The sequence below is a fragment of the Lemur catta genome, chromosome 3 (assembly GCF_020740605.2).
Source record: "Lemur catta isolate mLemCat1 chromosome 3, mLemCat1.pri, whole genome shotgun sequence".
NCBI classification, from domain to species: Eukaryota; Metazoa; Chordata; class Mammalia; order Primates; family Lemuridae; genus Lemur; species Lemur catta.
This window is the reverse complement of record NC_059130.1, coordinates 91,588,010-91,604,214: the sequence shown is the minus strand read 5'-3', so window position 1 is coordinate 91,604,214 and position 16,205 is coordinate 91,588,010. Positions and strand designations below refer to the sequence as shown.

Here is a 16,205-nt window from a genome sequence, read left to right as displayed (position 1 = left end):
CCCCTCCCCCTCCTTGTGGCCCCAGGACCTCCCGTGAACAGGCAGGACACAGAGCTCTCCTCAAATCCATCCTTTTCCTGGAGTTCAGCCTCCCACCAGGAAGTGGGAAAGCAGGATTTCCTCTGAGGATGTTCTCTGCGACCCAGACAGTTCCGCTTTTGGGTGCAGAGAGGAAGAGATAGCACCTTTTTGTGGGTTTTTATGTTTTTCTTCCATAGACCTGAGCTGCTTAAAAACAGGGAATGCGTAATTCAGAGCTGGAGAGTCATATTGGTACCCCTTTGAAGAGATACTACTCAACATTTTGGTGGGGAAAACTGTATTCTCTTTTTCCTTTTAAATTGTGAAATATATTAAACATAAAAAGTAGGTAAATCTTTTCCTCACCTCTGCCTGTGGAAATCCTTCAAAATCTTTCAAGGTCCATCTTCAACACTGTCTTACAGGCAGCCTTTCCTTCCTCTGGACTTTCAAACCACTGCTCACACCTGATTTCAGCATCGTCATTTCATACAATCAGCTTGTGAGAGACGCTTGGGAATAACCCCTTCACCTCAAAAACTGGGGAAATTAAAGCCTGTGACTTGCCCATTGTCACAGAGTTTGGAGCAGAGTGACAACAGAAACCCAATTGTTGCTGACTCCTAATTCAGTGTTTTTTCTACTTGTATATTTTCTCTTTGCTATCTTCGGTTCCCTGCCCCAAACCGTCTCCCCTCCAGTGCTATACATATTCATAGCTCCATGCTTTCACACAAGTTGTTCCCTTCATCAGAAATGTGTTTTTTCTAAAGATGCCTAAAAGCTATCATAGCAACCGATTTGCCAAATAACATCCCATAGTAAAACATTCTTCTTAGAGAACTTTCTAGAGTAGGCTTCAGTGATGGTCCCTCTTGACACATATTTAGTAGAAAGAGACGTGTTTTGTGGAATCACCATGCAGTCTAAAATTCAGTGTCTCCAAAACTGAACATCTTATCCTTAATTAGATGTGGCCTTCAATTGGGTGTGGTAAAAAGTGATCAAATTAGGTTTTGCCTAAAGCCTCAGGTTGTTTTTATCGTTCAAATAGCTTCTTGTTTGTTATAAACATTGCAGGGCTCTCAGTGATAAAGGTAATTGATGAGATTATCAGTTAATTCATTAACACTTTTTTCAACAGTGTCAGTATAAATTGTACCCACACTCACCTTTAGGTGAAATACTGAGGGCTAAAATTAAATAGAACACACTGAAAAGTGGTATCAACAATTCCATTTCTTAAATTTACTTCAGTAAAATGTGTAAGTGGATTTTTATGCTATTTATTAAAATAACTAAAGCCCCAAACAACGCTCTAGGAAACACAGGGAAAGACATCACCATTGCCATTCTTGTCTTAATTTTAATTTCAGGGAGCAATGATGTAGGGAAGGATGTACTAACTGATCATGGCTCCAGTGGGGAACAGTAGGGAGCCACCATATTACTACACTTGGGCTTGCTAACCATAAATTGTTTTAGCAGGTTATTGTCTCAGAAAACCACAGCTGGTTTGGAAATTGATCAGCCTCTTGAGTCCCTGAGATTACAGACATGAGCCACTGTGCCTGGCCAATGTCAGTTACTTGGTTTTGATAATTTACTATGATTACCATGAGATGTTATCACCAGGGGACACTGGGAGAAGCGTATACTTGAACTCTCTGTATTATTTTGGTAACTTTTGGGGAATCTAAAAGTTTTTTAAAAAGTGGGGAAGAACAAACTATAGCAGAGAACAAAGGAAAACAGTCAATCTAGACATTTTTTAATTAAGTTTTATTAACAATATCAAGACACTTGAAAAACTCACAAAGGTTATAAAGCACACTCTCAGTAATTTTCTTATTCTGTGATAGCTACTGCTATATACTGAAGATGTTACATTAATATTAACCCACCACACTGCAAAACTTGTATTTCTAGAATTTAATAAATATGCATCTTAAGGGGAAATATAATCCTTATATAAAACATCTTAAGTTATTTAAAAAAATAACTTCTCCCTTAAACTCAAGAAGGGTTGATTTTGCTAATTTAGCCAAGGTCATGATAACTTCATGTTCTTTTAGTGAAACAGGGTAGATGCAGAGATGCAACATGCTAGGAAAATGGACTTCTTAAAATGTACAGTATAAAACAGCAGTACAGATTCAGAGTTGGATAGTATATGTTTTCCTAAATTTATTGAAATAACTGATCTCAAGGTTTGTTTTTCTTAAAATTTTCAGTGATGCTGAACAGCTCTATTTGAACGAGAACTTAGCCCTCCCACTAGCCAGCCATCTTCATAGACAATCAAGTCACTTGTTCAGCTCTTTGCAATCAGCTGCTACCAAGAGACTGACTCCTGGAATGATTAGGAATCCCCAAATCACCAAAAGGCTCTGGTTTCCCTACATATCTTCAGGAGACACTGTCCTTATATCACGACAGAGAGTTAAAGGTTTAAAATAATTTTGGCAACTGTCTGAGATGCTTTATATCTAAGAAGGTGCCTACTGAATTTATGCTATTCATTTGCTTTAAAGTTTCAGAAGGCTGCAAATTTTCAGGAAAAATTGGAATGTCCCTTTCATTTTCCTTCTCAGGATGTTGAGTAAACTCTGCTTTCCCAGTTCGGAGGTTCACTACAGGAGTTGGTTTATGGTTTTTTAATAAGAAAGCTGGGTTTTCATTCAACTGCTGTGATGCTTTTGGCCGCACAATTTCATTTGTAATATTTTTCAATACTGGCTTATCTGTGTGGGTGCCCATGGATTCACAGTTATAATAATTAATTATTTCACAGGCATTCCCAGAAGGCTCTTTCTGATGACCAAGTTGATCAGGTATGGATGTAAGGTTTTTATTCAATAAATGTTCGTTCTTGCTATCTGCATTGTTGGAAGGCTCCTCTTCATCTTCACTGTTGTCACTGCTTTGTATGAGTCCATATCTCTTCATATATTTTTTGGTTGCAAATGACATGTTGTTTGGTGAAATTAAACTAAGCCCCACTGTGCTTTTGTCTGTATTAATATGTAGAAGGCTAAACGATGAGTCACAGTTGTTTTGGTTTGATCGAGTGAGAGACAACTGTGACAGCTGATGCTCATTTAAATATTTCAGAGCTATAGCATTTGCTTCCATGCTCAAATCCACACCACTGGGGCTTACGCCACTCATGCCAACATTAGCAAATGACATGTAGTTTAATCCAGAGATCACTGCTTCTGGGCTGATGCATGCCAACACACTGAAAGACACAAAGTAGTAGGCCATTATTTACCTTATTTAGAGTACTAAATAGTGTCATTCTAAATGTGTTCCATTCTATAAAATAACAAAAGGTCTTCAGCCTTAAATTCATGGTGCTTTTTATTTGAGTACTCAGATATAAGTCTTGATGATCCAGATACACACTCAAGGGATAAATACAACAACCTAGAAGGTAATCCATGAGTCACAGATTTAAAGTGGGATACAAATTCATTTTCCTAAATTTGTACATCAGTCATGGTTTTAAGACCAAATACAAGGCCAAAAGTCATTCAATATCACTGTGAGTCACTTGATTTACATCTATTAACCCCAAACAGTGGGAGAGATCAGCTAATGTTCAAAGTAAAGTACAATATATAAATAAAACTGAATACAAAACACATTTGATGACATAACTACAAGCGTTGGTAAGTAGCTCAGAAAATTAAATTGTTCATAGTTGAAGAGATTCCATTTGTAATGAATAAAAAACATCAACCAGTCTCTGGATATGGGCTTGTACACACACTTTTTTTCATTAGATATAATCTTCAACTCACTTTGGTTAGTGTTATCTCAACTGACTTGCCTTTTTCTTTAAATCACATATATAATCGTAACAGCTGCTAATTCTTACTGAGGTCTTACATGTGCCAGGCACTCTGCTAAATGCTTAACATGCATTATTCACATATATTCCTCACAGTAACCTTCCTCAAGGTTAAATATCTAATATTTCAACCTTATTCTCCACTTCAACACTTTATATTCCCTTTGCCCTACTTTTGTTTTCTCTTCAGCACTTACTGCTATCTATGTTTAACACACATCTTATTTATGGTCTACCTCCCTCATGAAAGCCAACGAGGGCAGAGATTTTTATCTGTTTTTTCTCTCACTGCAGTATCCTCAGCGCCTGGAACATAGTAGGCACTCAGTATTTGCTGAATGAATAAAGAATTAGGAACTATTATTTATCTTTAGTTTCAGTTGAGAAAATTGAGGAGTAGAGATTTGAACTAACTTTCTGAAAGTTTAACAGCTAGTAAGTGGTAAGCCAAGACTGAAACCTATGTCTGTCTTACTCTCTGGGGCTCTGTAACCACTGTTTCACTGTACTATATTCAGCAACTTGTGTTTTGCTATCAGACTCCTTTCTGCATTTGTTGTGGTAAACATTATATTCTAGTCAAAGAATATACTATGGCTTTCTATATCATCCCATGAAGAAACTCAGCTGTTTTAATGTGCCAGCCACTGCTTGGATCCATAACCCCACAAAATCCAAATAACTATCAGGTATTTTCATTGTCATAAGCACCTAAAATTTGGAAGAAACTCTTTCCAACCATTAGTATTCCCTGAAACCAGTGATGTCATCACCAAACAATGGAACAACAGTGTGCTCAATAATGCTGTCTTTATAACTACCGTGGAATTTTCCCTTAACCTTCTTGGTACTGCTTTGGAGACTGTTTTAATAAAATGAAAGGGATACTACCAATTTATCTAGATATTATTCTTTTATTCATGGTGTTAATAATACCTTCTTAATATACAGTCCTTTTCTACTTTGCCTATTTCCTCAGAATAAGCAACTTGTACATTAAATCAGATAACTTACATATATTGAAGTAAACATAAGTATAATGTCTATAGATACTATTAATATAAATAATTTGACAAAAGCAAATAAAAACTTCTGGCTCAAAATTTAATATTTTGAAAACTAAATATTTAACATAAATGTTAAATATTTATTTAGAGAAAGTAGGTCTAATTTTAATTAGATCTTCTTTTATAGAATGGTTAAAAGATCTATGAAGCAGTCAACAACAGTTTAGAAGGTTCTTCAAGTTTTACTAACACAGATAGCTAGTCTCCATTTGGGGGGCAATGAGACATCATTGCTTTGATAGCAAAACCAATCAAGCCAGGTACAATGGTATGCGCCTGTAGTCCCAACTACTTGGGAGGTTGAGGTGGGAGAATCGCTTGAGCCCAGGAGTGGGAGGCCAGCCTAGACACAAAGTGAGACCCTGTCTCTTAAAAAAACAAAAAACCAAATCAATAATACTCAAAACCAAAGCAAAAGGAGGCTATTCCACTAATCAAATCCTAAAAGCCTTCAGCACAAATATACGTTAGAATCTCATTAGATGAACAGTCACAAAAGGATGATGAAAGTCTCTGAATAATTAGAGTAACAGAGTCACATGCCAACAATTTGAGAGAAACTCTAAAATTATTCCAACTTAAAGATGAAAACCAATCTTGATTTATTGTCCTGTTTGAATCCAGATTAGTTATCTCCTACTTTCCCTACATAGGGTTTTCCAACTAATAAGCACAGAGCCAGGAAGCAAGGTAAAGAAGCAACTAGACAGACTACTTGAGACGTTCTGAATTACAAATGGGAACCTGCCTGTAGAGGTTGCTGCCAGACCTCAAACCCACAATCTCCATCTCCTGTATAATTTCTAGGTATGTCTGACATTCTCTTTCCCTGCCTTTCTGGATCTGGACTCCCTAAGATTCTGGAACAGGAATGCAGAAAGGAAGTTTTCCTTCCCTCGCCTCAGCCACTCTTCTCGTGGGAGGATGTGCTTCTGAAATCAGAATTGGAACACAAAATGAGTTTTTACATAGATACAATGATTAAAAAATAGGTGGGTTTATAGAACTAGATGTCATAGGCACATGCTATAATCTATTAGGAACAAGGTATTCCAAAAGTACAAAACATCAATGCTCTCTGAGGGGTCCAGGAAACCTTGACAAAGGAGGTGACATCTGAGTCCAGCTTTGAAGGATAAGAAGGACTCTGGTGGGCAGGCACAGTGGCTCGCACCTATAATCCCAGTACTTTGGGAGGCTGAGGCGGGAGGATTGCTGAGGCCAGGAGTTTGAGACTAGCCTGGCCAACAAAGTGAGACCCCATCTCTACAAAAAACATAAATTAATTAGCCACACACAGTGGTGCACGCCTGTGGTCCCCACTACTCAGGGGCTGAGCTAGGAGGATGACTTGGGCCTGGAAGTTGGAGGTAGCAGTGAACTGTGATCATGTGATTATACTTTAGCATGGGTGACAGACCAAGACCCTGTCGCAAAAAAAAAAAAAAAAAAAAGCAGGATTCTGGATTTTGGCAAGCAGAAAGGTAAAAAAGAGCATACCAGATAACAGTAATGTCAAGGAACCTTGCAAGTGCCAAAGGTGGATAAAATGGAACTTCACAGGGAATGGTAGGTGATTATACTAAAAAGGTTAAGATTAAGACAACCTATGGGCCAGGTACGGTGGCTCACACCTATAATCCCAACACTCTGGGAGGCTGAAGCGGGAGTACTGCTTAGGGTCAGGAGTTTAAGACCAGCCTGAGCAAGAGTGAGACTACTCAGGAGTCTGAGGCAGGAGCATCGCTTGAGTTCAGGAGTTTGAGGTTACAGGGAGTTCTCATGATGCCACTGCACTCTAGCCATGCTGACAGAGCAAGACACTGTCTCAAAAAATAAAAAAAAAAAAAAAGACATACTCTGAAACAATATGAATATATCAGGCAGGCTTCAGATAGGCTGGAAGAATATTCCAGACATAAGACTAAGATAACTGACAAAATTTGACTTCTATGTCAAAGAATTAGTTTCGTGAAGTTTTATTTTTAATAAAAATAACATAGAACACATTAATAAAATAAAAATTTTTTAAATATATGTTTGCTCTCAATTAGCACAGATCTTTAAAAAGGACAATTTTAATATAGGGTAATTATAACACAGTATAAAAGTACTGCTAATGTTAGCTACCTTTCCTATATGTTCCATAGCATTCTATATCTTTCCTTTTCATAGCAGGCATCAGAACATATTACAATTGACTATTTATCTGTGTATCTTCCCCACTGAACTGTAAGCTCTATGAGGGTAAGAATGTCTTTAGCAGGTTATCTTGTGTATCATGATACCTCTCTCATAGCTGGCTCATAATAGAAGCTCATTATATATTTATTGAAGTGAAAGTACTGGTGAAATAGTAACACATATAGCTGGTAGGACTATAAAACCTCACTCTTTCAGAAAGCAACTTAGCAATAGCTTTGAAATTTTTCATACCATTTTTGACTAGAGTATTTTCATTTCCAAGACTCCTAAGAAAATAACCCTAAAACTGAAAAATGCAGTATTTGCAAAAAAAAATGTTCATCATATCAACATTTAAATAGTTAAGAAATTGTGGCTGAGCATGGTAGCTCAAGCCTGTAATCCCAGCACTTTGGGAGGCCAAGGGAGGAGGACTGCTTGAGCCCAGGAGTCTGAGACCAGCCTGAGCCATATGACCAGTCATAGCAAGACCTCATCTTTACAAAAAATAGAAAAATTAGCTGGGCATGGTGGCTTGTACCTGTAGTCCCAAGTTACTTGGGGAGCTGATCCAGGAGGATTGCTTGAGCCCAGGAGTTTGAGGTTGCAGTGGGCTATGATGACACCATTGCACTCTAGCCTGGGCAACAGAGTGCAACCCTGTCTCAAAAAACCAAAAATAAAACAAAACAAAAAATCAAGTTCATTATATACTGAAAATTTATTAATTTCAATGTTTCACACTAAAGATGTTAAAATAGAATAGCCACTGTGAATAAATACATTACCTAAAAACTACTCCTTAAGGGCAGCCATAACGAAACATAAGGGTTTCACAAAGATAGGAGAGTGATTTCTAAGTGTTCCAAGAAAGGTTATATAGCCTCTACCTCACAGCATGGAAATAAATCCTTCAAAAATGCTAGCCTCATTCACCTACACTACTGGTAGGAATATAAACTGATACAACTATTTGGTGGGCAATGGTAATATCCACCAAAACTTTAAATGCACATATCCTTTGATCCTGCCTACCTATGAATTTATCCTACAAAGATACTTGTACAAGCATCTGTAAAACAATGTTCACTTGGCATCATTTAAAAAAACAAATAAGAAATTTGGCCTAAAGGTCCATTAATAGAGGACTGGGTTTCAATATATCATAGTACAAGGGTAAAAGAATATTTTATTGCGCAGCTATTTAAATGCATGAGAAAGAACTGTATGTACCTATAAGGAAATGTATCTAAACTATAATAATGTTAAGAAAAAAAATCAGATCACAAAACTTATCAAACATATATTCTTGAATATTCATAGGATATTTTTAGAAGAATACAAAAGAAATGGTTGAGAGAAGTAACTTTGGAGGAGACGGACTAAGAAGTTTGGGAGTGGACATTTTTGCATATTATCTTATATTCTTCTATATTATTTTTTAAAACATGAAATTTTATTACTTTTATAATTAGAAAATAATAAAAAATAATTAAGAGAAAACATGCTAGCATTAATAATATAATTTCCAGACTTTATCCTCTTTTTTATATGTATGTGCTAAGATCATCTTTGATGGAGAGAAATCTGAACAGACATGACCAACTGGACACACTCCTAGAAAATGTGTTTTTGCTTTTTATTTTATTTTTAAATTTTTTTTAGAGACAGGGTCTCGTTCTGCCACCTAGGCTGGAGTGCAGTGGCACAATCATAGCTCACTGTGACCTTAAAGTCCTGGACTCAACTGATTCTGTTGCCTCAGCCTCCCAAGTAGTTAAGACCACAGGCATGCGCCACCACACCTGGCTAATGTTTTTCCTTTATGGATAACACAACTATATAACTGCACACCCAGTAGCTGGCACAGACCCTCTCACCTCCAGGAAGACTTTTCAGACACTGTCAAGTAAAACTCCTTTCTCTTTCCACAAGACTCCCAAAATATTTTGCTGGCATCTCTACACAGGAGTTATCTCACAATCTCTTTCAAATTACTTCTGTATGTAACCCTCTCTCTGACTAAAATGAAGACTCTAAAATGTAGAGATGATCTCTTATTCATCATATATGTAGTAGGCCCTGAATAAATGATGAATCAACTGAATTGAGGCACAAATATATCTTTTCTCATGACACTGCTGCAATACATCTAAAATTTATTCATCTTTTAAAACAAGCTTTTTAAGTTACCTGGCATGGTCCACTTTATGTGCATTTTTTTTCACTTTAGTGGGAGAATCAATTTTTACTCCAAGGCTTCTTAGTTGCTTAAGGGTTGCATTAAGAACACAATCTTTGTCCACTAGTTCAGAATCATGCTTTTTTTTCTTTGTATTGTAAACATTTTGGGTTCTGGTGCATTCGTGGCTGATAATTACTGCCTTGGTAGATGGCTGCTCAGTTTCTTTGGAGGAATTATTTAATAGGTGGTTCACTTGACCCTGATTAAAAAGAAAAATGACACATCTAAAATACCACCATTAAAAATCTTAGGCTAAGATCTTAAATAATACCATAAGTTAAGGCCACAAGAAAGCAAAATATTATTATCTCGTCAAATTCTACAAAGTATCAAGTACATTTGCAAGTATTATGGGGTTTTTATAAAAGAAGCCCATCTTGATGAATGATTTCATCAGACCCTAGAGGAAATAGAATGTTTGTTCAGAATTTGTTCATTTTAAAACCAACGTACTTAAAATCATTTGAGTAATAATCTAAGTGTTTTCAAGGATTTAGGCTAAATTCTTTATAAACAAAAGTTTTAAATTATACTTTCATTTGAAAAATGATATTATGTTTTGGAGTTATTAATATAAAAATTAGACCTTTATGTTACTTCCAGAATTAGGCTCCTTTCTTTTCTCACTTTCTAAAAACGGGAATGACTTGTGATACTATCTCTGCCTTCCTGACATTAAAGCATATTTCATTCCCTGAGCATATAAGCTGTTAGCACCAGTGTAGGTCACAGCAGGCAAAAAACAAATATGTGTTCACTGGTAAACACACAAGGTCCTAAGAAGTGTATTTAATTAGTCTTCAATTATAAATGGAGAAATTAAATGTTCCAAAGTCTACAAATTGGATAGAAGTGACGGCCAGGGTTCTTTCAACTTTTAAGTCCCAGATCACATTCTAAGTTTCCAAGAAGATTAGTTCCTCCAACCAGAATTACCTCTTTATTCTGTGCTCCCTTTGCTTCACACCGCTGCTCAACCTGTCTTACTGTTTGTTACTAGCGTCAGTGTGCTACTGTTTCCCCTAGGCTCTCAAGGACACAGATTGTCACGTTCATCTTTATATTATCTACTTTATTTAGTCCACTTTCTTAGATTAAGCTAAGTATTCAATAAACATCTTCTCACTTGAACTGAAATCGGTAAATATCATAAATATCCTACCACTTTCCAATTTTCAAACTTCCTACAAACTATTGCTTATTTTTTTCCAATACAAATTTTAGTTTGAATTTGGCAAAATATCAACATATATTTTTTAAATAAGTCCTTTTTTTGCTAAGTAATTGATGACTGGCATGTTTATAATAAATTACTGAATTTAATTATCATAATTTATGAAAAGCTCAAAGAAATAAATGATATATTGTTAATAAGGCAAAAATCTTTTTATCTCAAGGTCTCAATTGGTTTAAATCCAGGAAAAGCTTAACTAGTATAACCTATACTACGTAATAATGTCAAAAAGATGAAATGGTCTACATTTTCTTACCAATAAATCCTGGTAAATTTTCTGGTTATCTGATGGTTGATGAGGCAAGGGTTGCATTACTTGTTCTTGCATTACTTGCTCAATTTTTGGTTCCTCTGATGTTTCAGAGTTGTTACTAGCACCCTCTGTTGGTCCTGTCTGTAAGCACATGCTTACATTCTCTGCCAGAAGGCCATTTGGAAAGAACACAGGTGTATCAGCTTTTTTTCTTGCAACTGGAGAAGAGCTGTTAGAAAGGATATATAACATAAGAGTTAGTCATCAAGGTACCTTTAACATATATTTGAAATGTAGTAACTCTGGAAGAAAGGGATAAGACTTAAGCAGCATCCATCCCTAGAGGAGGTTATCAGCTCTTAGCAATGCTATATTAATACCCCATCCTGACAGGCTGCACATAAACTAACCATAATACCTTTCTAAGTTATGTTATTTGTTTACTTCAAATTTTAAAATAATAGTGAAGAAAAGGGAACCTTTACACATTGTTGGTGGAAATGTAAAGTAGTATAACCATTATGGAAAACAGTATGGAGGTGCCTCAAAAAATTAAAACACGAACTTCCATATGATCCAGCAATCCAACTACTGGGTATATATCCAAAGGAAATGAAATAAGTGTGTTGAAGAGACATCTGTACTCCCATGTTTACTGCAGCACTATTCATAATAGCCAAGATAGGGAATCAACTTAAGTGTCCATCAAAGGATGAATGGATAAAGAAAATGTGGTGTATATATACATAATGGAATACTATTCAGCCATAAAAAGGAAATCTTGTCATTTGTGACAACATGGATGGAACTGGAGAACATTTAGTGACATAAGCGAGGCACAGAAACACAAATACTGTTATGACTTCACTCAGGTGGTTACCTAAAAAAGTTGATCTCATAGAGGGAGAGAGCTGAATGGTGGTTACCAGAGGCTGGCGTAATTGGGGTGGGGGAAGACTGTGGAGATGTTGGTCAAAGAATACATATTCATAATCAGATAGGAGGAATAAGCTCAAGAGATCTATTGTATAGCATGGTGACCATAGTTAATGATGATATAATTCTTGAAAAATGTTGTAAGAGGGGATGTTGAGTGTTCTCACCATAAAAGTGATGACTGTGTGAGATGGTGCGGTGTATTTGTTGATTGGCTAGACTTTTTTTTTTTTTTTTAAGACAAGGTCTTGTTTTGTTGCCTGAGCTAGAATGCAATGGCATGATAATAGCTCACTGCACCCTCAAACTCTTGGGCTCAAGTGATCCTCCTGCCTCAGTTCCCTGAATAGCTGGGATTACAGGTTTGCACCACCATGCCTGGCTAATTTTTCTATTTTTCGTAGAGCCAGGGTCTTGCTCTTGCTCAGGCTGGTCTCAAACTCCTGAGCTCAGGTAATCCTCCCACCTTGGTCTCCCAAAGTGCTGGGATTATAGGTGTGACCCACTGCACCCAGCCGGGCTAAATTTTTTTTGAGACAGAGTCTTGCTCTGTTGCCCAGGCTAGAGTGCTATGGCATCAGCCTAGCTCACAGTAACCTCAAACTCCTGGGCTCAAGCAATCCTTCTGCCTCAGCGTCCCGAGTAGCTGGGACTACAGGTGTGCGCCACCATGCCCGCCAGCCTGGCTAGATTTAACTACCCTGCAGTGTATATACTTCAAAACATCATGTTGTACATAATACATACAATTTTATATATGACAACTTAAAATATACATATTTGCTTGTATTCCTTTTCTTGTTTATGCTTTCTTGTATTTTTTCAATTTTATACAATGAGCATTATTTTCAAAATTAGAAAATAAACATTTTAAAAATAACTAGAGAAATCAGTATTAAAAACATATTTCTTATTAGAACAGTAATCTGTGGCTCCTATAAAATACAGAAAAGTAAGAATAGTAAATATTAGCTAACAGAAGGCTTATTATGGACCAGGCATGGTTTCAAGTGCATTTTCTTATATAATCCTTACCAAAACAACCTATGAGATAGATATTATGTATTAGCCCCATTTGACAGGTAAAGATATTGAGGCACAGAAAGATTAAGTAACTAACCTACACCAAATATGAAGAAAATAAAAGTCACAGGTAATTTAATACCTACAGAGAACCACTGTTAACACTTCAGAGTATTTCCATTCGTATTTTTTTATATAAATTATATGTACTGTCTCTGAAAAACTGTACCAGATTATAATAGTTTTGGGAGTTGCTTTTTAAAACCTAACATTGTATCATGAGTATTTTCCTATTTCATTACATATTCCTTTTTATTATTTATTTATTTATTTTTGAGACGAGGTCTCACCATGTTGCCTGGACTAGATTACAGTGACATGATTATAGCTCACTGAAACCTCAAAACTCCTGGGCTCAAGTGATCCTTTGGCCTCAGCCTCCTGAGTAGCTGGGACTATAAGGTGTGCACCACTATGTCTGGCTCATTTTTTAAAAATTTTCTGTAAAAATGAGGTCTTGCCATGTTGCCCTGGCTGGTCTCTAACTCATGGGCTCAAGCGATCTTCCCGCCTTAGCCTGCCAAAGTGCTGAGATTACAGGTGTGAGCCACTGTTCCTGGCCTCATTACATATTCTTAAAAATAAGTTTTAATCTTCACATAATATTTCATTTTATAGACACAGTATGATTTTTCTAACATCTCTTCTTTAAAACTTAGGTTATTTCCAATATTTCTACATTATTTAATTTTAACTTGACATGAACTGCCAAGCACACATTTGGTACATAATAAGCTCAATAAATATTAGCTGAATTGAATTTTATTTTATTTTTATTTTTATTTTTTTTTTAGACAGAGTCTCACTTTTGTTGCCCGGGCTAGAGTGAGTGCCGTGGCATCAGCCTAGCTCACAGCAACCTCAGACTCCTGGGCTTAAGCAATCCTACTGCCTCAGCCTCCCGTGTAGCTGGGACTACAGGCATGAGCCACCATGCCCGGCTAATTTTTTTGTATATATATTTTTTAGTTGGCCAGATAATTTCTTTCTATTTTTTAGTAGAGACGGGGTCTCACTCTTGCTCAGGCTGGTCTCGAACTCCTGACCTCGAGCGATCCACCCGCCTCGGCCTCCCAGAGCTAGGATTACAGGCGTGAGCCACCGCGCCCGGCCCTGAATTGAATTTTAAATTTTAAATTTTACCAGTCAAGATATAATTCTAAGAAAAAGTCAATAAATTTGACTACATAAACATAAAAAAAAATTACATGGCAAATAACAACATAAACAAGTCAAAAGACAACTGACAAACTGGGAGAAAATATTTACAACATATACCACAAAGAGCTAGCATCTCTAACATACAAAGAAACTTAAAAATGGAAGGCAAAGGATCTAAAAGTCTACACAAAAATGGTAAAAGACATAAATAGGCAATTCACAGATATCAAAATGACCCTTAACATGAAAAGGTGTTCAAACTCATACATAATTTCAAAACAAAACATAAAACAACACTAAGATACCATTTGTCACCTGTCAGACTGGTATGAAATTTTTTTAAAAAAATGTCAGCATATTCTGTCAGCATGGCTATGGGGAAACAAGTCCTTTCATACATTGCTGGTGAGAATGCGAACCGGTAAAAGTAAAACCCTTTCTGGAAGGAAATTTGGCAATACCTAAAAAAATTATATATGCATTTAACTTTGGATGCAGGAATCCCACTTCTAAACAATTCAAATATACACATACACAAAGTAATTCACTGTACCATTGTTTGTAATCGCAGAATACTGGAAAAAATCCAAATGCTTATAAATAGGAGAGTGGTTGATTAAATTATGATACATTCACACAATGGAGTACTATGCAGCTATTAAAGAAGAAGGAGGAAGGCCAGGCGCGGTGGCTCACGCCTGTAATCCTAGCACTCTGGGAGGCTGAGGCGGGTGGATCCCTTGAGCTCAGGAGTTCGAGATCAGCCTGAGCAAGACGAGACCCCATCTCTACTAAAAAATATAAAGAAATCAGCTGGACAACTAAAAATATATAGAAAAAATTAGCCGGGCATGGTGGTGTATGCCTGTAGTCCCAGCTACTTGGGAGGCTGAGACAGAAGGATTGCTTGAGCCCAGGAGTTTGAGGTTGCTGTGAGCTAGGCTGATGCCACGGCACTCTAGCCAGGGTGACAGAGCAGGACTCTGCCTCAAAAAAAAAAAAAAGAAGAAGAATGAGGAAGATCTCTAAGAACTGATAAGAACTGATCTGGAGTGATTTCCAAGGTATATTGTTAAGTGAAAAGAGCAAAGTTTGAAACAGTACTTACGGTATTCTTCTTTTCTACACTTCATGGAAGAAAGGAGACATAAAATATATACATGTTCCTTTGTGCAAAAGAAATACAGACGAATAAGCCAGCCAGAAACTAAAAAGATTGGCTGCCTAAAGGGGATGGGTGAGAAAGAGGAGGAAGAAATGAGATTTGAAAATAGGGGAGCAGGGATAAGAAGGGAGCAACCCTTTTCTTTGTATATACTTTTTTATACAGCTTTGTCTCTTAGAACCATTGTAATGTTTCACACACACCCAAAGTAAGTAAAACCAACCAGAATGTAGTGGGACCCCAAAAGGGGAATACAAACACTACAAAATGAACCTAATGGCATAACAAACCAATAACATAAGCACACTGATGGGAATAGGGAAGAAAAGGACTAACCTAAATAACTCTGGAAAACAGTATTTTGACTGGACACTGTAAAGCTAAAGATAAAAAAGAACTGTGCACAAATAGAATACTCTAGTTACTTAATCTGTTTCAAAATTCTGCTTTATGTGTTTACTAGATTGAATACATTGAATAAATAAATATAGCAAACATAATGAGAACCAGGTTTCTCACTGTTGGAAAACAAAGCTTTAAATAAGAAAAGAGGGTTTTAGATTGGAACTGGAGGGTTAGTATGAAGTCAAGAATTTTTATATATACATATATATCTATAAATAAGTATAGATTTGTATGTATGCATGGATTAGCAAGCATATATATATTTATGTGTATATGCATGCATACATATGTGCATGTGTGTGTGTATGTAAATAAAATAGGTCTGTCTGCAAAGAGGGCCTAAAAGCACAGAAACAACAGGAACGAAGAGCATACCTAGTATAGTGACCAGATCTTGTTCCTAAATACCATTCTCTCAAACTAGCACTCCTGCTTTCTGTAGTTGTTTCCTGTGCTGGAGCAGGGAAAATACCAGATGAACCTGGAACATATTGTGGTACCAGAAAATAAGATGTGTACAAAAAAGGATGGGGACTTGTCCAAAGTAAACAGGAGCCAATCTAAAAGATCTTCCAATGGCCAAAAATGGAACAAA

General features: G+C 36.6%; 1 protein-coding gene across 3 annotated transcripts in view; it reads right to left on the bottom strand.

Moving 5' to 3' along the window:
- Positions 1-1,794: 1,794 nt before the first annotated feature.
- STIL (STIL centriolar assembly protein) overlaps positions 1,795-16,205 on the bottom strand; it is a 59,791-nt gene continuing 45,380 nt past the window's right edge. For all 3 annotated transcript variants that reach the window (XM_045545468.1, XM_045545470.1, XM_045545469.1), the window contains 3 exons: positions 10,864-11,089; positions 9,322-9,572; positions 1,795-3,262 (listed from right to left, as the gene is read on the bottom strand). In XM_045545468.1, the coding sequence (XP_045401424.1) occupies positions 2,473-3,262; positions 9,322-9,572; positions 10,864-11,089 (1,267 nt within the window). In that variant the 3' untranslated portion in view covers positions 1,795-2,472. The remainder of the gene's footprint in view (positions 3,263-9,321; positions 9,573-10,863; positions 11,090-16,205) is intronic.